This window comes from Crinia signifera, chromosome 19 (genome assembly GCF_055691185.1).
Source record: "Crinia signifera chromosome 19, ASM5569118v1, whole genome shotgun sequence".
In the NCBI taxonomy this organism is placed as follows: domain Eukaryota; kingdom Metazoa; phylum Chordata; class Amphibia; order Anura; family Myobatrachidae; genus Crinia; species Crinia signifera.
In genome coordinates, this window is record NC_139226.1 from 60,625,071 (window position 1) to 60,646,587 (window position 21,517).

The 21,517-nt window shown below is 45.8% G+C and overlaps 1 protein-coding gene across 1 annotated transcript; it reads left to right on the forward strand.

The window, feature by feature from the left end:
• The first annotated feature begins 6,306 nt into the window (after positions 1-6,306).
• On the forward strand, positions 6,307-14,933 carry LOC146041545 (cyclin-O protein B-like). The gene is made up of 3 exons (XM_083161502.1): positions 6,307-6,871; positions 12,735-12,920; positions 14,496-14,933. The coding sequence occupies exons 1-3, from the start codon at positions 6,521-6,523 to the stop codon at positions 14,931-14,933; spliced, it is 975 nt and encodes a 324-aa protein (XP_083017628.1). The 5' UTR covers positions 6,307-6,520.
• Positions 14,934-21,517: the final 6,584 nt, after the last annotated feature.

The window sequence follows — 21,517 nt, forward strand, 5'->3', positions numbered from 1 at the left end:
GTGATGAGAACTATAAGCCTGAGTGTACCCTGCCAAAGAACCGGCTCGTGAACGTCCCAATGTCAAGCTGTGTCACCCGGATGGACGAAAGAGAAAAGGGGATTTTTGTAAGAACTTACCGTTCAAATCCCTTTCTCTGAGTTCATCCTGGTGACACAGTGATCCCTCATACCAGCGATCCCTCATACCGTTCATGCATTGACATGTTATTGGTTATGTGCATTGTGCATAATAAAATGTTCAGGCATTGTACTGAGTTATGTATCCTAGTGTGCTTTAAATGTTGAACTGAAGCATCATGGGATGCAGAACGGAGGAGCCTGCTCTCAAAGAAGTCAGCATAGGTGCCTTGGCTCCTGCGGACCCTCCTACATCCCAATGTCAAGCTGTGTCACCAGGATGGACTCAGAGAAAGGGATTTGAACGGTAAGTTCTTACAAAAATCCCCTTATTTGGATATTGGAACATCAAAAACATCAGTGAGGTAGGACTCTTATCTTCGGCAATAATGTCTCGGTTCCTACCCATCCCAAAGCTGACTGGAACTTGCTTTGCACGCATTATTACATACAATTACATAAAAAAAACTATATATTGAATATGCATATACTGAAACTGTGATACATGCTCTAGTCCAGTGGGTCTCAAACTTGGTCCTCAGGACCGCACACAGTTCACGTTTTCCAGGTCACCCAACAGGTGTACTCCTTACTGACTGACACATTTTAAAAGATCCACAGGTGGAGCTAATTATTTCACTTGCTTCTAAGAGGAGACCTGCAAAAAATCCACTGTGTGGGGTCCTGAGGACCGACTTTGAGAACCTGTGCGCTAGTCCTTCCTGTATGTGAGACCCTGGAATAGGTTGTGAAGAGAAAAGTCTTGTTACTATAAATATATATATATATATGTTCTTTGTATACGCGGTCTCCCCCTATATATCCTGATTCTTCGTTTTTTGTATTTGCGAGTTGGAACCAGGTGCTCTCTTATGGAGCTGCCACAGCAGTTTTTTATTATTGACTTTTAATGTTTATCAGACTCTATCGGGCAGCCATTGCAGCGCCGAGTAAGTCTGGATTTGGCGGCTGAAAACAGCAGGAAAACCGTTCGATGAGTAATTTTTTTCCCCCATGTGCACAGCTGCGAACATGTTTGCAGCCATGCACGGGGTGGCGGAGCTCGGGCGGGGTGCATTTACCTGCTCGCTGGGCTTTAAACGCTTGCAGCCCAGCGAGCAGTTCTGAATTGTGCCCTATGTCAGCAGAAACGCTAAAAGGACTGCTTTGTTTAACATGCATGTATGTTTGAGATACAAAACCTATGTGGGCACAGACAGGAAGCTGCTCTGTGAGGTGAATCCCACCCATCCTTATTCAGGATATATGCTGGAGGTTAGAAAAGTCCACAGTAGTCTAGAAACTTAGGTAGCTGGTGATACTTCTCTGTGTTTGATGGAGAAAATCAGGGATTAATGGGTGGACGTTCAGCTCCAAATACAGCGAACCCTACAAGTTTGTTTTCTAACCAATGGCTTTTGGAATAGATATCAGTCTTCTTTTATTCACGGACAGGTGATTGCAGATGACTTCTGATCTCTGGGTGAAAGGGATTGTATCAGGACGTTTTCTGATATATATTTTAGGTCTCCCTTCAACTTAGATCTTCCTGTGTACAAAAATAAGCAGTTGGCATTACAACTAGCAATAGTGCCCTCTTTTTCTGCAACTGTGGTCACAATGATACCCATTGTCCAGTAGAGGTTGGGTTTTCATTCCAACCTTTTTCTGGTCCCTAAACCAGAGTCCTCTTTCACCCATTCTAAATTTAGAGCAGTTGATTGTACACTGAAGAGTGATTCAATGTCAAAAGCTGACTTCAGTGAAAACTGGTTTGAATAAGGGGAATATATGGTATTTATGGATATTGCAGACCCCATGTTTCAATATGACTGCTGGTGCCCATACACTGTACAATTCTTGTATACAATATCGCATCTCGGTTTTGCGATGAGATCTAGTACAAAAAGTATGTGCTGCACATACTTTTTGTACTAGATCTCATCGCAAACCCGAGATGTGATAATGTATACAATATTGTATACAGTAATTTTAATGTGTATGGGCACCTTGAGACACTAGAGTTTTAAGATTTGCTGTCAGGCCTGAGTGCGTCCTATTATGCCAGTTCACAGAATTGATGTTGGTATATGCTGTTGGGCTCAAATTCATGAAAAAACTAAATTCAAGGAGCTCCCGCCAAATTTATCTTGTGTATGAATTGGGAGTATGAACCTTGACCCTGAGCATTGCAAAAGAGGAGACCCTACTGTCCTATTCTGTGAGCATGTAGGTCTGGCTTCCTGAGCGGTTTTAGCTGCTAACTTTCCATGTCACAGTAACAGCACTGGCCGGGGCATATCCAGCAGGGATGAAATATAACAAAGTGACTTGTTGGAAAAGTAGAACATTGTTAAATGTCTCAGAACTCTCTTCAGTATGAAGAATGTTCTGGTAATTTTTACTGTGGAGATTGCATACTATACACTTTGGGCCAGATTCAGTAAAGCAAAAAAAGCCTTTTTGTGTGTGTCTGGTATAAACCATGTTGCAATTCAAGGGGAGCAAATACATTTATATTGCTTCTGTGCAGAGATAATACTGGCTGCTTTTTGCATGTAGCCTGCAGATGTGTTTGCCTCAGAAAAAGGTGTGTAATGGCGGCTTGCTGGGGGATGCACATGGACAGCGTTACCTCAGTATACCACACTGAGATGGTGGACAAAAGCATCTATGTGATGGATATAGGAACTATCATATGTTCACCTGTTGGGTAGTGGTGAAGGAACCCATCTGGGAACTGGACAAATAGGGTTCAATCCCAAGTAGAGAATCCAATTTTATTAGTATTTTTTTTATAAAGACCTAATTTGCTGCATATATCTCCTATTTAGAAGTTATAGGAGTGAGCAAATTTAAATCATACATCTTTAATTCATTATCATAAATGCCATAAGTATATACTCTAAGTAGAAAGAATAACCAACTGAAAAATATGTATTGTACTGAATATTGTTCACCTGTATAAATGATTGAACTGATTACACCTGAGTTGAATCTACAGTATATGGGTCCAATAGCAAGCAACCCAATTATGGATTGGGTATATGACGGCTGCAGTTTCACTGAATGTTACGCTTTGAAAAAGCTCCTTGCATGCGAAATGCGTTAGGGAACATTTCCAAATACAAGGGCAGATGTATTCTAGCGGCGCATAGCACACCACTATAATACTTCTGCTGTCCCTGCTGTTGATATAGGGCTTCCCCAGCCTGCTTCTGGCAGAAAGGTCAGCGATGCTGACCATTCATATATTCGGCCTGCTATCATTTAGATAGCACTGATATGGACAGGGGGTGCATAGCCCCCCTGTCATTTACCACATCCCGCACTAAATGGGTAAGTGGGGGGGGGGGTGTTTCCCATCCTCATTAAAGCTTACCTTAATGTATATCCACCTTCTCCAATAACTATACGTTCTCATTGTTTCTCCTATGGTGGGCATTGTGTAAGTAAGGGGCATTGGGGGTATTACTATCTATGCTAATACTGTGGGTATTGTGTGCATAAATGGCACTACTCCTGAAGGCATTGTCAAAAGGACGTTACTACTGCAGGCATTGCGAGCGACGGGCATGCTAATCCTGCGGTCAATGTATGTGTCAGACGCGCTACTCCTATGGGCATTGTGTGCGTCAGGTTGGGCCTGTGTGGCCACAGCAGGTGGGACTGTGTGTTCAAAATGCCAGGGCCAATTTTTGGTCCCAGTCCGGCCCTGTAAGCCCCTATGATTACCATCAAGGGACACAGTGTGATTTGTGATGCAGAGTACTAGTATTACAGTGGGTGTTTAATGGTGTCACCATTGGGCAGCTGCTAGTTGTGGGCATGTCACAAGGGCAGTGGCAAACGCAGGATTTTCAGAAGGGGGTTTCCAGAGGGGCGGAGCAAAGCACGGAAATGGACACTTAGGTGACCCAGTATATGCCGGGTCAGTTAAAGTATTATAGATAGACCAAATGTATATAAATAATAAAAACAAATATACACATACATACATACATACATACATACACATATATATATATATATATATATATATATATATATATATATATATATATATACACATACAGGGGCATCAACAGCAGTGTAGGCCCCTGGGCATAGCAATGTATTGGGGCCCCTACCGATCCTCCAGCAGTAGGGGTGGGGGAAGCTTTGATGTCCCGCGGGTGGTGGGGGGTATTATATCAACTGCTCAGCATGTAGGGCCTGGATCAGTAATTTCCACTAATTACCCCTTTACTGCACAGATGGTGGGAGATGGGGTGGGAGAAGGGGGCATTGGGCTGAATGAAGGGGCCCTGATACATAACTTCCAGGGTGGTAGCGGATGTTTAATACGCAGAGGAGGGGTGTATAGTGGAGTGGGCTTATTATTCATAATTTTCTGGTGGGAGGACAACTTGCTTGACTGCAGATATCTCCAGTTCCCGGAAATAGATTTCTTAGATTGTAATGGAATTAAAAACTAGAGAATCCCACCTACCAAATGGTATTGGGGACTAGGGGATCAGAGTTCAGGAGGCAAAGAAATCTGCCAACGAGAATATAAAACTACATACCAGGTGTGTGGAACTGGAGCAGTAACCAGCAGCTGGAAGGCTGATATCTCTGGTTCTGGGAACAGTAGAGACAAACTACTACAGTCCATCAAAGGGGGAGAGTCCCAGCTTTTGGAATATATCCTCAGAAAAGTCAGACAGAACCTGAAATATCTGACTGGGAAGAGCAATTAACAAGCTTGGATGGGGACCACTGCTTTGAAGTCATATATCTCCGGTTCCCAAGGGACGATTTTTAAAATTCTTGTACCCATGGAAAGAGGGGAGCCTCAGCTTTCAGCCTAGGGCCCTTAGACTTCTGGGGGGGTTTCTGGGTACTCGGAAACCCCCCCTGCGTGCGCTACTGAAGGGCTGTCTAAAGATGCATTATGCCGTGGTAGCCATGTTCCAATGGACATTCCAAGCAACTGTAGGCGCTAATGTTGGTCTCTGCATGCATTCCATACGCAGCAGACTTATACCACATAGTGAATAATACATTCAGAGACTTAGCTAGAATGTTTTTGCCCAATGGGAAAGATGTGATTGGGCCCTAAAAGTATCACCATAATGTCTGCCACATCCACAGTCCTTACCCATTAGGATAGAATAATAATCATCCCTCCAACTGTTCCAATTACAGTGGAACAATCCCGCTAATTGCAGACTTTCCCGCTGTCCCTCCCACGCGTCGCAGTGTTATGCAGGTTCGGGGAGCTGGCGATCACTGAATTTAATGCGGGGAAGGAGCCAGGTGCTGACCAGCATAGTCGCAAAATGATCATGTTTGGATTTTAAAACCTTTTTTCCTTGTACCTGAGCTGTAATACTACCAGGCCCATAGCAGATACATGGACTGCTATGTCTAGTGACACACTGCCATAGATTACGCACTGCCATAGATTACGCACTGCCATAGATTACGCACTGCCATAGATTACGCACTGCCATAGATTACGCACTGCCATAGAGACACACTGTCATAGTTTACACATTGCCATACAGTAGATTACACACCGCCATATTTACACACTGCATTCTCTGCTGGTTCATTACATATTTTCTATTATTGACTATAACAATTGTGGGTTACAAATAACAAGGAACATTAACTCTTATGGATGGTGATCTGTAAATATAGATAAACAATCTCTCAGGATCATTATGTAATATCACCTATCCTTGTGTAATAGTGCCTATTTCCCATCGATTGTACGCAAGTGAGCAAGACCCAATGACAGTACCTCTGTGAATGTTATTACCAAGCCTTGTTTTATTACTGCTTATTCCCAGTTGAAAAGCACAATGGAATATGCTGCACTTAATTTTATGACACACTTTTGGCATACCTCCAAACATACTTTATTTCAGGAGGAACAAAATCCTGTTTCTGGACTTCCATGCGTGTGGCATTTGCAGAAGTGGGGTGGCAGCACAGTCCAAAACTCACCTAGGAGAGCTGTACCAACTGCCAAGGAGTCTCGGCCTGCGATGTTTGGCAGAATGTGGGATGGCAGTTGGTGTAGCTCCCCTAATTGAATTATGGGCTGCGCTACAGCCCTACATCTGTAAAAGACACTGAGACGGAAGTCCAGGAACAGAGCATTTTTGTTGCTCCTGGAATGGGTCATGTTGGAGGTATGGTTTTGGGAAACATGGAGTTGCACTAGCCAACCATTATTGGAGGTCCAGACAGCCACTGCCCAAGAGGAAAGTTATCATTGTGAAGTCACAATCCAGAGAACAACCAATCCGCATCGAGCATGGCTGGGGATATTCCTGAACATTCCATACTGAGGCCAGACTAGAGCAGCTAGATTTCGGTGTAGCAGCGTGATATTTCTCTCTGTAGAAATGCCTGTTTTTAAGACGAATACATTAAAGCGGAAGTGGTTAGGAGCCACTACAAAGGATGATGGGAAATCCAGTGTCGGTACCAGCTCCGCTTTATGCATAACAGCGAAAAAGACCAAGTACCAGACACCGAGATACCCGGTAGCGGATTTATCCTTTGACTTTTACGATACCCCCAGGCCTGGTATTCAGACTGACATGCCTGAACTTTTGGACCAGGACCCTTTCCTAAAGTCTACACACAACCTGTGTTTCCAAAACTTTAGAGAATATGGGGAAGAGTGTTTCACCTTCAAGAAGAGCCTGGAGAAACAATATTCAACTGCGAACTACATGGACAACCTGCCAGAGGTAGGGAAACATAGGCGAATCTAGAATTATGGTAATGGGTGGTCCCAGATCTAGACATAACAGCAGGGGGACCTTTGCGCGGCCGCGCGTCAAAAAGGGGGCATGGCATCATGGGAAGGAGGCGTGGCATCACAAAAAGGGGTGTGGTATTAAACTTTAGACCATACACAGTAATGCCCATTACACATTTTAGCAAACTCCGTAATACCCATTACACATAAAGCCACACGCCGTAATGCCAATTACACAAAAGGCCACACACCATAATGCCCATTACACATTGTGCGGCACATCATGATGCTCATTACATACTATATAACAAACCATAATGCCCATTACATATTTACCACATAAGTGCTGCTTACCTATGTGCTCATTGCTAGGGGGTTCTTGCTTGATGGCACCATAGTACCCATTACACATGATGCCGCGCACCATAGTACCCATTACACGTGATGCTGCACACATAATGTCCCTTAGACATGATGCTGCACAAATAATGCTGCTTACACATGATGCTGCACACTGTAATACCCCTTACACATTAAGCCACACATTATGCGTAATGCCCCCACATACCGCCACTTGTAGCGTCCCTTAAGCAATGCCCCCAAAAGTGCCACTTACTGTAAATTTTTATATAAGCCTTTGCTGCTGCTGCTGCAGGGAGAGATGGAGAGCGGTGCAGCTGCTTCTATGGGGAGAGGAGCAGAGCGCAGCGCAGAGCACGCTCCCACTACCCTCCTGGTGTCCCCTCTAGCCAATTGGACATTTAAAATATTGTGCACGCTGTTGTTGTGCGTGATGTCGGGGGAGCACGCTGGGCGCCGGCACCACATGATTAAAGGGGAGGCGGGCTGAGGTGAAAGCCGGGAGAAGAATTGGAGTGGAAGCTGCAGGGGTGACAGTCATTGACAGCTGGGCAGAGAGCCGGGGGCTGCCGGCTGTATTCCGAGCACTGCAGGTCACGGCTGTTTGAAATAATACCCCTTTCACAACAGAAAATGCAGGGATTTACCCGGGAATATGGTCCCAGGATCATGCAGGGACATTCCCAGGCTGACCCCTTATACACCAGCCTAGTCCCTGCATTTTCTGGTGTAAGGGGGAGAGACAACCACTCCCCTCTCCCTACCCCCCTTTAACCAACCAGTTATATCTTCGGAACCAACTGACCCATTTAAATGAGACCAGTATCATATTGAAGAACTTTTGAGTTGGCTTCATGATTTTTCACAAATGGTCCCATGAAACTGGGCTGTTTGGTTACAGAGAAATCTGGCCCCAAAGAACATAAACAGTCATGAAATTACCTTTAAGAAATGAAAAAAAAAGAAACGGTTTAACCTCAATATCCCTGGAACCAATGAACCCATATGGATCCAGCCTGGTATCGGATTGAAGGCCCAGCGATTTGGGTTCAACTGAGATCAACCTCGAGCTTCAGTGATGCCAAAGGGGGAACTGGCAGCCATTGAACTGGGTGGGGGTCGGAATTAGCGGGTCCCATGTTATCCTATAGAGAAAACGTTCCAGCTTTGCCTGGCAGTATCTCAGGTTTCCAGGGGGCTAGAGACACGGGGCTGGGCTTGTTGGAAAGCCCCATCCCTCAGCTACAAAATGGGCGGCCCTGGTCCTGTGCACCCCCGGACTACCCCCTAGATTCGCCTATGTAGGGAAAGTGTATATTGGGCCTGATTCACTAGAGGCCACAGAAGTGCAAAAATCACAATCAAGTGATTTCTGCACTTCTGTGCAATGCCCGCAGTGCGCATGTGCAAAACTGAAAGTGCAATTACATCATGAGAGGAGGCAGCGATGCGATATTTAGGGGGCACGGTCTTGATAACGCAGGTGTGTCTGCACCATTTTTGGAGCAACATAAACTGCTGTGACAGAAAATATGGTGACAGTGCACCTGCATTCTCAGCCAGGCTGCAAAGGCAAAGGGTAACCCTTACTGCCTGGCTCTGCGATGCCATTGCAATTGCCAATATTGCATATACTGTATAATGTAATGTGAACAAAATAAAAAGGATTTGAACAAATATAAATATGTTTATCTTTTTTTTAATGTAACTTAAACAAAAAGTGTATTAAAAGTTTTAAAGGTCCATACACACTGGGCGTGTTTGAACAGCGTGTATGGCAGAGCCGGATTAAGGCTGGTGGGGGGCCTCTGCCATTAATTTTTTTTGTTGATACTTGTAACAAATTTTTTTTTTTTTTTTCAAAAATCGGTCGGGGACATCGCTACATCTGTTTTTTTAACAGCAGGAACAGCCCAGGTACACAGGGCGGGGGGCTTGGTGAGGTTAATTTACACTTCCCCAGCAGCTACTATCGTCTGCTGCTGCTGGGACAGGGGTCCTGCTGTGCTGACCGATCAGCAATGATCTGCAGCAGTGTGAATGCTGAGAGAGCAGGGGAGGCAGAGGGACCTTCCGGTCCCTCTGAGAGTGTGCTGCCTGTTCCTGGGGGCCCCCACAGACTGCTTTTTAAGAGACTGCTCCGAATTATAAAGAAGTCTGTGGGGGCCCCTAATGTGTGTGGGGCCCCAGGATGACCGCCCCTGTTGCCCCTTTGACAATCCAGCAATGTATGGTGAGAGATGATGAGAAAATCGCTGGGATGAAAAACACTCAGTGCATACACACTAAGTGTGTTTTGCCCATTTAGGCGATTTTCCTCGGGGTGGACGAGGAAACCCTATGGAAAGCCATCCACTCCGTTGCTTATCTGCTGGTAATACCAGCAGATGAGCAACCGGGCCAGCGATGATGCAGGGGCGCACATCAGTGCTCATGTCCTGAACACACTGGGCAGCTTTGAAGAGTAAACTGAGCGGCTTTCAGCTCAAAAGTCGACCAGTGTGTATGAGCCTTGAAAAATGCATTTTTGCATTATCCCTTTACTTTTAGACCATATACAATTCAATTACTAAACACAATGGAAAATTATTTCATTTCTACTTGTGGTAACCACACAACATTGCTATAGGTTACTGGAACCAGAATAACCCATACACACAGACTGGGTATAATGGGTGGTCCTGTGCACCCCCGGACTACCCCCTAGATTCGCCTATGTAGGGAAAGTGTATATTGGGCCTGATTCACTAGAGGCCACAGAAGTGCAAAAATCACAATCAAGTGATTTCTGCACTTCTGTGCAATGCCCGCAGTGCGCATGTGCAAAACTGAAAGTGCAATTACATCATGAGAGGAGGCAGCGATGCGATATTTAGGGGGCACGGTCTTGATAACGCAGGTGTGTCTGCACCATTTTTGGAGCAACATAAACTGCTGTGACAGAAAATATGGTGACAGTGCACCTGCATTCTCAGCCAGGCTGCAAAGGCAAAGGGTAACCCTTACTGCCTGGCTCTGCGATGCCATTGCAATTGCCAATATTGCATATACTGTATAATGTAATGTGAACAAAATAAAAAGGATTTGAACAAATATAAATATGTTTATCTTTTTTTTAATGTAACTTAAACAAAAAGTGTATTAATAGTTTTAAAGGTCCATACACACTGGGCGTGTTTGAACAGCGTGTATGGCAGAGCCGGATTAAGGCTGGTGGGGGGCCTCTGCCATTAATTTTTTTTGTTGATACTTGTAACAAATTTTTTTTTTTTTTTTCAAAAATCGGTCGGGGACATCGCTACATCTGTTTTTTTAACAGCAGGAACAGCCCAGGTACACAGGGCGGGGGGCTTGGTGAGGTTAATTTACACTTCCCCAGCAGCTACTATCGTCTGCTGCTGCTGGGACAGGGGTCCTGCTGTGCTGACCGATCAGCAATGATCTGCAGCAGTGTGAATGCTGAGAGAGCAGGGGAGGCAGAGGGACCTTCCGGTCCCTCTGAGAGTGTGCTGCCTGTTCCTGGGGGCCCCCACAGACTGCTTTTTAAGAGACTGCTCCGAATTATAAAGAAGTCTGTGGGGGCCCCTAATGTGTGTGGGGCCCCAGGATGACCGCCCCTGTTGCCCCTTTGACAATCCAGCAATGTATGGTGAGAGATGATGAGAAAATCGCTGGGATGAAAAACACTCAGTGCATACACACTAAGTGTGTTTTGCCCATTTAGGCGATTTTCCTCGGGGTGGACGAGGAAACCCTATGGAAAGCCATCCACTCCGTTGCTTATCTGCTGGTAATACCAGCAGATGAGCAACCGGGCCAGCGATGATGCAGGGGCGCACATCAGTGCTCATGTCCTGAACACACTGGGCAGCTTTGAAGAGTAAACTGAGCGGCTTTCAGCTCAAAAGTCGACCAGTGTGTATGAGCCTTGAAAAATGCATTTTTGCATTATCCCTTTACTTTTAGACCATATACAATTCAATTACTAAACACAATGGAAAATTATTTCATTTCTACTTGTGGTAACCACACAACATTGCTATAGGTTACTGGAACCAGAATAACCCATACACACAGACTGGGTATAATGGGTGGTCCTGTGCACCCCCGGACTACCCCCTAGATTCGCCTATGTAGGGAAAGTGTATATTGGGCCTGATTCACTAGAGGCCACAGAAGTGCAAAAATCACAATCAAGTGATTTCTGCACTTCTGTGCAATGCCCGCAGTGCGCATGTGCAAAACTGAAAGTGCAATTACATCATGAGAGGAGGCAGCGATGCGATATTTAGGGGGCACGGTCTTGATAACGCAGGTGTGTCTGCACCATTTTTGGAGCAACATAAACCGCTGTGACAGAAAATATGGTGACAGTGCACCTGCATTCACAGCCAGGCTGCAAAGGCAAAGGGTAACCCTTACTGCCTGGCTCTGCGATGCCATTGCAATTGCCAATATTGCATATACTGTATAATGTAATGTGAACAAAATAAAAAGGATTTGAACAAATATAAATATGTTTATCTTTTTTTTAATGTAACTTAAACAAAAAGTGTATTAATAGTTTTAAAGGTCCATACACACTGGGCGTGTTTGAACAGCGTGTATGGCAGAGCCGGATTAAGGCTGGTGGGGGGCCTCTGCCATTAATTTTTTTTGTTGATACTTGTAACAAAATTTTTTTTTTCTTTTCAAAAATCGGTCGGGGACATCGCTACATCTGTTTTTTTTAACAGCAGGAACAGCCCAGGTACACAGGGCGGGGGGCTTGGTGAGGTTAATTTACACTTCCCCAGCAGCTACTATCGTCTGCTGCTGCTGGGACAGGGGTCCTGCTGTGCTGACCGATCAGCAATGATCTGCAGCAGTGTGAATGCTGAGAGAGCAGGGGAGGCAGAGGGACCTTCCGGTCCCTCTGAGAGTGTGCTGCCTGTTCCTGGGGGCCCCCACAGACTGCTTTTTAAGAGACTGCTCCGAATTATAAAGAAGTCTGTGGGGGCCCCTAATGTGTGTGGGGCCCCAGGATGACCGCCCCTGTTGCCCCTTTGACAATCCAGCAATGTATGGTGAGAGATGATGAGATGAGTAATACCAACAGATGAGCAACCGGGCCAGCGATGATGCAGGGGCGCACATCAGTGCTCATGTCCTGAACACACTGGGCAGCTTTGAAGAGTAAACTGAGCGGCTTTCAGCTCAAAAGTCGACCAGTGTGTATGAGCCTTGAAAAATGCATTTTTGCATTATCCCTTTACTTTTAGACCATATACAATTCAATTACTAAACACAATGGAAAATTATTCCATTTCTACTTGTGGTAACCACACAACATTGCTATAGGTTACTGGAACCAGAATAACCCATTCGCACAGACTGGGCAAACTGGGAATTTACTATATGTTGCTTGAGAAGACAGCTGTATATGTCAGGTAAGCGACGCATATTAGGGTTTATGCTTCAAACAACGCTAACTGTACAATTTTTTTTGTCAGCTCAAGCCACAATGTCGGGGGACCCTGATAACATGGCTGATTGGGGTGCACAAGCACTTTAACCTGCGATTCGACACATTGTGCCTGGCTGTCAACATCATCGACAGGTACCTCTCATGTGTCCAAGAGCCAGCTGCTATGTCCCAGCTGGTGGGAGTTACAGCACTCTTCATCGCATGCAAAGCGGTATGTATTACCTGGGTATATACTAGCTCCTACATAGATATATGGGTAGATGTTTTGGCGTTAATATACATTTTACGTTGCACAAGCTTATGGCAAAGCCTGCATTTTGTTTGGCCTTTGCACCATTTGTTATACTATGTTATTTGCTATATATTTTACTGCTATACTGCCCTATACATGCGACTAAAGTATTGCTAACATTACATCATATCAGTTCATACCCCATCATGCATGCGCCATGCCTGGTATGTGCCTACTGAGAGGGGGCAGCAAAGTTAGTAAATATGGCATGTTATCATGCAAGGGGAACACATACATTTATAAAAGTGGGCATGGACTTATGAGTTGGGGCATAGCCTGGAGTCCCCAACCCCCCCCCCCCCATCCTCATTGATGGGGTCCAGAAGATGCAGGATGCCCATGGAGGATAATTTGGCTGCAGTGCTACACAGGGAAGGGAGTTGGGTTATTCACTTAATATTACAGTGCATCACCAGGCTCCTGATTTACCCCTTTCACACCAGAAATGCAAAGACAAACCCAGGAATTAAATTCCAGGGGCATGCAGGGAAATCCCCCAATTTTGGGCCCCATTTACACATGCTTTTGAAGCAGGGACATCCTGGGTTGGCACCTTTCATACTGAACCTGGGATGACCCTGCATTTCTTTGAGAATGTCATTAGATATTAACTTTTTTAGACCCACAAAGATGAGGTCATTAGAGAGCGGGACGAGACAGGAGTAGAGGTAGAGAGGGTCTTTGCAGAAATTGCAGGCTTTCAGGGGTTAAATAGCACTGCTGGGGTCTGTTGTGCCTCAGAGCATGCACGGTGTCTTCCTACATGCTGTGTGATGCCTCTGTAAGCATCTCTGGAAATCCACAACAACAGGAAGTTGCCCTGCATAGCCAATCAGCATCAGTGGAGGCAACACAGGAAGGAGGGACATGTCCCTGCACCGTTCATACCAGCCAGTAACCATGGAAGGTCCCTGGACCAACCCTGGTAGATAGCAGGGTTGAAATCTTGGGGCATCAGGTCCTGGATTTTTTGCCCTAGACCCTTTCACACAAGCACTAGTCTAGGGTTGTTCCAGGGACCAAGCCGGGAAATTTGGCTGGTGTGAAAGGGGTATGACTGAGCAGGAGGTGGCACTGTCGGGTCACCCTTTGGCAAGTGATACCCAGATGTTGCCAGCCCGTACCACCCTTGTGATGACTGGTTGCTTTTGCATATTGCCCATTAAAGTTACCTTTATTTTACATTGCAATTTAGATTTCAGTTTGGACACACCCCATCCAAACCTTACTCTATATGCACGTATTAGCTAAACCTACATTGCAACATGGTGTTTCCCAGGTGCACAGGTACCTGATGTTGTTTGCCTTTCTGCCAAATCAAAATCAAGGTCTATGTTCCATGGTCTGTAGCCGGTATTGGTAGGCACATATATAAGCTGTAATGCCAGATCAGACTGTCCATGTAACACGCTGTTTGCAGGATATTTATGTTTATAGACTGCGTATCAGAAATCACAACCTTAGCCAAGTTATCCATTATTTGCTCCTCTTTAGGTGGAGACATTTGGATTTCCAGATTTGGAGAAGCTTCTAGATCAGTGCCACAAAACCTTCAGCCGTGAGGAGGTATTCTGCCTGGAGCGCTCTATGTTGAAAAAACTGCAGTTCCAGCTAGGAGCCCCGACGATCGAGTTCTTCCTTCAGCATTTCTATTTCCAGAATGTGCTTAATGGGAAATTGGCAGAAGATGACAAAACCATGGCCCTGGCCCAAGATATAGCTGCCCTGACTCTGCCTGACTATTTGTTCAACATCTACTCGCCATCTCTAATGGCCACCTGTTGTATAACACTGGCAGGCAGAGCTATATGCCAGGACAGCACTTTCACTGTACAGGACAGCGGATATTCTACAAGTGATGTGCAGGAGTGTATCACCAAAATCCTGCAGAACAAAGACGTCCCACACTGCCTGCTCCCTAAAGGAGAATAGACACTGGGGATAGTTATAGAAAGTGCTGAGGGGCTAAGTGACCTGAAGCCTCAGCACAGTACATACTACAAGCTCTCCCTGAGGAACATCAGCAGACTGACATCTTGATAAAGCTGTAGCAAACAGCGAAACACATCAGTATTACAGTAGGTGCAACCATTGTGCCCAGGATCACACTGACCAGAATTCTGCAGAAAGAGTATAAGTGCCCGAACCAGCCCCTTTATTTGTTATTGGGACATTACAGGATCTCTGCTTTGGTGTTTTACATCCAAGGGACTTCTCCTTGTCTGGCATACTTACCTTAGGAGGAACGCCACTTCTCTACAAGCCGGGACTGCACAGAACACCTTCCATTTGCACAAGTGGAGCTGATACATCCTTTCCCACAGAAAGGGCCATAACTGGAATGGACACATCCAACCTGGGCCGACGCACCTACTTATTGATGTTCTTACCTGTATACTTTGAAAGCACTTTAACTACTTGTGTTATTCAAATTAAATTCATTTAATATTTAAGGAGCACCGCACACCTTTTTATTTAGTGCAGCATATTTTATTTTATTTTTGTACCTGACATCTGTGTAGTATTGCAGACTACTGAGGATTAGGGCTACAGACGGCACCCCCCCCCCCCCCCCCCCAACAAAAAAAACACTGGGCAGCCACCTCATGGGTGTATGGGAAGAGCTGCTATTTATTTAGAGATAAAACCAACCCGTTGATAACTTAATAACTTTTAGGCAGGTGTGGAACAAATGCTGCCAAAAATGCTTAAAAAAATTACAATGTGAACAGTTCATACTTAATATTTGTGGCCTAATTCTGGTTGGCTCAATAAGCAGCGAAAATCACTGCTTACCGAACACTTAACCCCTTCCCGACATTTGACGTACATTTACGTCATGGCCGGGATATACTTCCCGACGCATGGCATAAATGTACGTCGTGACAGAGGGACGATGGCTGCTGTCCCTGACAGCAGACATCTTCCCTCGTAGCCCAGGGGGGGCAGCGATGCCCCCCCCCCATCGGCGATCGCTGCGATTGGCTGTTCAAATGTGAACAGCCAATTGCAGCGTTTTCTGTGTTCTGTGTATAATTTTGTCTCTGCTGCCCCCTAGTGTCCAAAAAAATTAAAAGGAGGTTGAAATAATGATGGTAAAATAAAGTAGACATATGGTCTTTGTTAGTTATTAACTATTTTGAGTGGTATGATTATTTGTCTCACAAGCAGAAAATTTAACATTTTGCAAATTGCAAAATGTTAAATTTTTTTACGACATTTTGATATTTTTCACAAAAAAAAACAGACTGTATCGACCAAAATTTACCACTAACTTAAAGTACAATGTGTCACGAGAAAACAATCTCAAAATCACTGGGATAAGTAAAAGCAATAAAAAGTTATCCCCACATAAAGTGATACATGTCAGATTTGAAAAAAAGGGCTCTGTCAGGAAGGCAAAAGCAGGCTGCGGCGGTAAGGGGTTAAATGCTGAACACTCGCCACCTCCCGCCACAGAATCCCCTCGGGACCCTGATCTCCTGATCTCCCCCCATTTCCAACTAAGTTCACAAGAAAATATACCACATAAATGACTTTATTCAGGTCCATTCGTAGCTAGTCTGCGTCTGCACGGGGTCCGATGTTTTGTTAGTGCGCAGGTGCATATGCAGGGTGTGTGCCCCCACGGCAACCATTCTGTGTGCCGGGTGCGCGCACCCAACATAGCGGGCGGGGGGGGGGGGCGGAAAGGGGAGTGGGGTGCCAGGCATTACCATATGGGAATGCCTAGCATTTCATGGGCGTTCCCATATGCAGGGCATTCTCGTGGCAATGAGGCCGCGACACGGGTGCGGGGGCGGGCAGCTGACATCGTCAGCTGCCCGCCCATTTTCGTCCTAGCGTGCACGCTTATGTAAGTGACTTGAAAGTCACTTTTATATGTGTGCACCTTCCACATCTTTTGATGGTCGGCGACCATTGTAAGATGTAGGTGTCCCTTGCAGTATACGAATGGGTGTTTGTGTTAAACAACCATTCACAGCCTGTGCGTGGGAACACACGCTGCGATTGGGGGGCGGGGTTTGGTGGACTCGCAAGGCTGCGAATCAACCAGAATAACCCCAAATTCCCTTAAAAAAAAATGTTGATACACTAGGGCGCCATGATTCAGGAAAGTTTGTGAACCACTGGAGCAGGCCATAGTTTGTAAGGAATGTGAGACCAGGGGTGAGAGTTAATAGGATGAGGGATTCAGAAAGTGAGAGATTTGGTAAGAAAGCTCCAGTTTTTTTAAAGGGGCAATCATTTACATGGCAAAACCAGTTTGATTTTGAAATGTAAATGATTGCCGCTTTTAAAAACCTGGAGATTTCTTCCCAAATCTGTCACTTTCTGAATCTCTCATCTCTCACCCTGTATGTGAGCAGCCACAGCCAAGCAACGCTGAGAAGTCAGAAGGCTGAAGATAATTTAGGTTGGTTAAACCTGTGAGAGAGGATTGGGAAGTCATTGGAGTCTATTTATGAATCAGTGAGAAGAATAAAGAAGTGAGCCAGCAGAGAAGTTGTCCATGACAACCAATCAGATGCTATGTATAGATTTTAGAGCAGTGGTAGCCAACCCTAGCCCTCAAAAGCTACCAACAGTTCACATTTTCCAGACAACCTAGCTGCTGCACAGCTGCACTCATTAATCACTGACACATTTTAAAAGATACACAGGTGGAGCTAATTACTTCACTTGTGATTCTGTGAGGAGACCTGCAAAACATGCACTGTTGGTAGCTCTCGAGGACTAGGGTTGGCTACGCCAGTTTTAGAGAATGCATTTGATAAATGTTATCTGAATGCAGATTGGTTGCCATGGGCAACTTCTCCACTGGCTTACTTCACAACTCTGCCGGGAGGCTCCCAATGGTGGGCAACCCTCCCACATTGGCCCCGCAGCCCCGCACCCCCTTCCGTGCTGCACTAATTACTGTTTTCATGGGTCCACGGCGAGGGGGCTAAAATTACGCGAATCATGTCATTTCTTGTCATTTTAGCCCCTCCCCTAATCCACGGACCCGTAAATTGCATTGTTTGATTGTCATGGTGGCGGGGCTTGGTGACATCTGCCTCACCCCGCCCCCCTGACATACTACTATCAGGTCTCCTCTCTCCGGGCTTCTCCCGGAAAGGAGTAAAGAAAAGTCGGCAAGTATGCCCTGATTCTGGTCTGATCGCTCCCCTGCATGTACACACAGGGGAGCGATGTATAGCTTACGCACCATGCACCTGTGAAGCGCATACACTTTTATGTGCATGGGCAGATGCTTTGTGCGAGCAGTGTTTCATGGGCGTTCCCATGAAAACGCTAGGTGGCAAATGTGACGTGGGTGCTGGGGGCGGGCAGCTGACATCACCACATGTCGGCTGCCAGCCCTCTTCCCATACAGGGCGCCGCAGATCTAAGACACCAGAGAGTGTCTTAGATCTGTGAGCACTAGAGAAATCATTCGATACAAAACATCCATTCACATGAGTGCTGGTGAAATCTGGGTGCAGGCGGTGTTTAGATGACCCGAAAAGCTGTGAATTTCGCAGCTTTGCGGGTCAATCAGAATGAGGGCTTGTGTTTGCAGATTAGTTGCCCAAGGTTAGTCAGGGGTGAAGTGAGTCAGTGCCCTGAATGTAGGCTAAGGGCAGTATTCAATGAGCCTGATTCGCCATGTTTTTATGGCGAATTTGTGCTGTTTGGCGAATTTTTGACTAAAACGGTGAATCACCCTATTCAATGACCACATGGCGAATACATTTGAAGGTTTTTTTCGCCATGATTCACCGAGTAGCAATCGCTATTTTTTTATGGAGAAGTGGAATGTGAACTTTTAAAATAAAGTGTTTTGTTTTTTACATTTGGTGTCAAAAAAATCAGGAATTTTATTCTGAGAAGGGGCATGCTATTTTTATTCATGTGCTGTAAGCACATGAATATATTTTTAATTTATTTTATTTAATTTATATATATTTAATTAAAAAAAAAATTATATATATATTTTTTTTTTACACAGCAGCCAGCAGGGGGCGCCGGAGCCGAGCCGCTCATTAGATATTCATATATTCACTGCCCCTGATCGTTACGATCGGGTGTAGTGAATATACGCGGTCCCCTGCTGGCACCCCCGGGGGGCAGCCTGTGCTGCCTGGCACCCGGGGAGCCCACCTCCCCCCCACATATGCTCTGGGGCAGCCAGAGAGACTTCCATCTCTCTGCCTGCCACCGTCCTCAGGCTCCCTGCGGCGTTCGCCGCAGGAGCTCATATTCGCCGGTCAGGGGCAGCGAGCCCCTGACTCGTTGAATACCGGAGCCAGCGAGGCTCCGGAACGTGGCGAATGTGCAGCGAATCCTAAAAAGGATTCGCTGCACCTCGCAGGTATTCACATTGAATACCGCCCTAAGAGTTTGGTATTTTCTGTTCATTTGTGTTAAAGCAGTGGTTCCCAACCTGGGGTACTAGTACCCCTGGGGGTACTCTGCATACCAGTTGGGGGTACTTGAAAATAATTTTGGTAATGGCGGAAGATGAAAAAAAGTATTTTGATGGCAGAAGAAGACCCATTGACATGGAGAAGAACCATGTTTTGTCACTTACGGTTCTGTCTTCAGCGTCATCAGCGTCTCCTAGTGCTTTTGCCTTACCAGCAATCCATGGGGAGCTTCCCATGCTGCCCTTAGACATCAGCAATCATTTGTCCTGCGCTGACACAGGTGGAGAAAGCAGCAGCATTAATCCTACAGGTGTTAGCGGGAACCCTGGAGACAATACACAGCCAGTGTCCAGACACGGAAGGGCACGATTCCTGTCCGATACGCCTTAGTATAAGGACATGCATAAGGATACGCATACCGCTCACTTCCACTCCACTCATAAGTACTGTCTATATTTCAAATTGAGAGGGGGTACTCTTCAATAAAAAGCCTAATCAAGGGGTACGGGAGAGAAAAAAGGTTGGGAACCACTGTGTTAAAGGATTCCATTTATCTTCATTATTTAATTTCTTCTTTCTTCTCCTTCGTCTGTGGATACCGATTTAGCAGTTACACCTCGCTCCAATCCCACTTCTGTACTGAGTTGATAACCCTTTATCTTCACACCAACTTTAGCTACAGAGAAAGACAAAGGACAGTGTGTCCTTGTCTCTTGTCATGTAATTGCAATGTCCTGGTGATGTTTCCCTAATACCCCTTTTACACCAGAGATTTGACCCGGGTTATTGCCATTCTGGGCTGGGGCTTGGTGTAAATGGGGTAAAAAAAAATAACCTGGGCCCTGTTCCTCGGGTGTCTGACTTGTCAAATGCTCAGGGTCGGACACGGGGCATCCCCAGAGTCAGGGTCATCCGACCCAGGGACCCATTTCCACCAATAGGGGAGCCCATGCCTCTGGACCGCAGCACAACTGTGGACACTATGTTCATAAGGGGCACTACTGTGTTATTTAATCAAGACCACTACATGTGGTGTAATGTTTATATGATTGTGCTACTGTGTGTTATAATATATTTGGAGTTACTTTTATGTGACCACACCTCTTCCTTGTGGAAACATTATCCCTTTATGGGAGATAGGGCACAAATCCCCTGGAACTGGTCTAAGCTCTGCCTAATGAGGGTGGTGGTGGTGGTGGTGGTGGTGGTGGTGGTGGTGGTGGGGGGGGGGTGTCGGTGTTAGGGGAAATGAGTTCCACCACTTTAAGCCCTGGGGTGGAGGTGAATGGGTGTCTGTGTGCTGGCATCGCCCAACCGGCGTAATGCCGGGGGAGCCAGTGTAAAAGGGAACAACTGCCGGGTCGCATCTGGGTTGGAGCCGAGTCCAAAAACACGGGTGCGACCCAGCAGTTCTGGTGTAAAAGTGGTATAAGTGAAGGTACATTTAAATTGAAAATCCTTTACTATGATTCTCTAAAGCCCCGTATACACTACCCAATAGGGCCCTTCTGTGCAATTTCTAGGTGGCCCATGTGAAAATTTCACATGCTCATAAAATACAATTATTTTTATAGCAAGGTTGTTGGTTTGTAGTAGGATGAAAGAAGATCCGATTCATTTGTAGCCATTTAAAGTAGCCGAGAAAAACGTAAGGTCATGGTAAGGGGCCTACACACAGGGAGATGCTGAAGCATTCAGCAAAGAACTTCATCTATCAATTTTTTAGCTATATAGCTAGCGATCCGCATGTATTGGTTTGCACGGGTCTGAAGTTTTTGCAATGCGCATGCGCAGACTCTTCGCAGGGTGCATGCATCCAACATTGCGGGCGGTGGGCACTACTCGTCCATAGGAACGCCCAGCGTTCCATATCGTGAGCGCCGGGGGCGGGCAGCTGGCATCACCGGATGTCAGATGCCCGCCCAGTTCCTCCCGAATGTGCATGCATTTATAAGTAACCTGAGAGTCACTTTATATATATGCTTGCACGCACCACATCTATCGATGGTCGGTGACCATCGAAAGATGTGGGAATTTCCCCCCCGGCCTGTGAATGGATGTTTATGTAAAACATCCATTCGCAGGCTGTGCGAACATGCACAG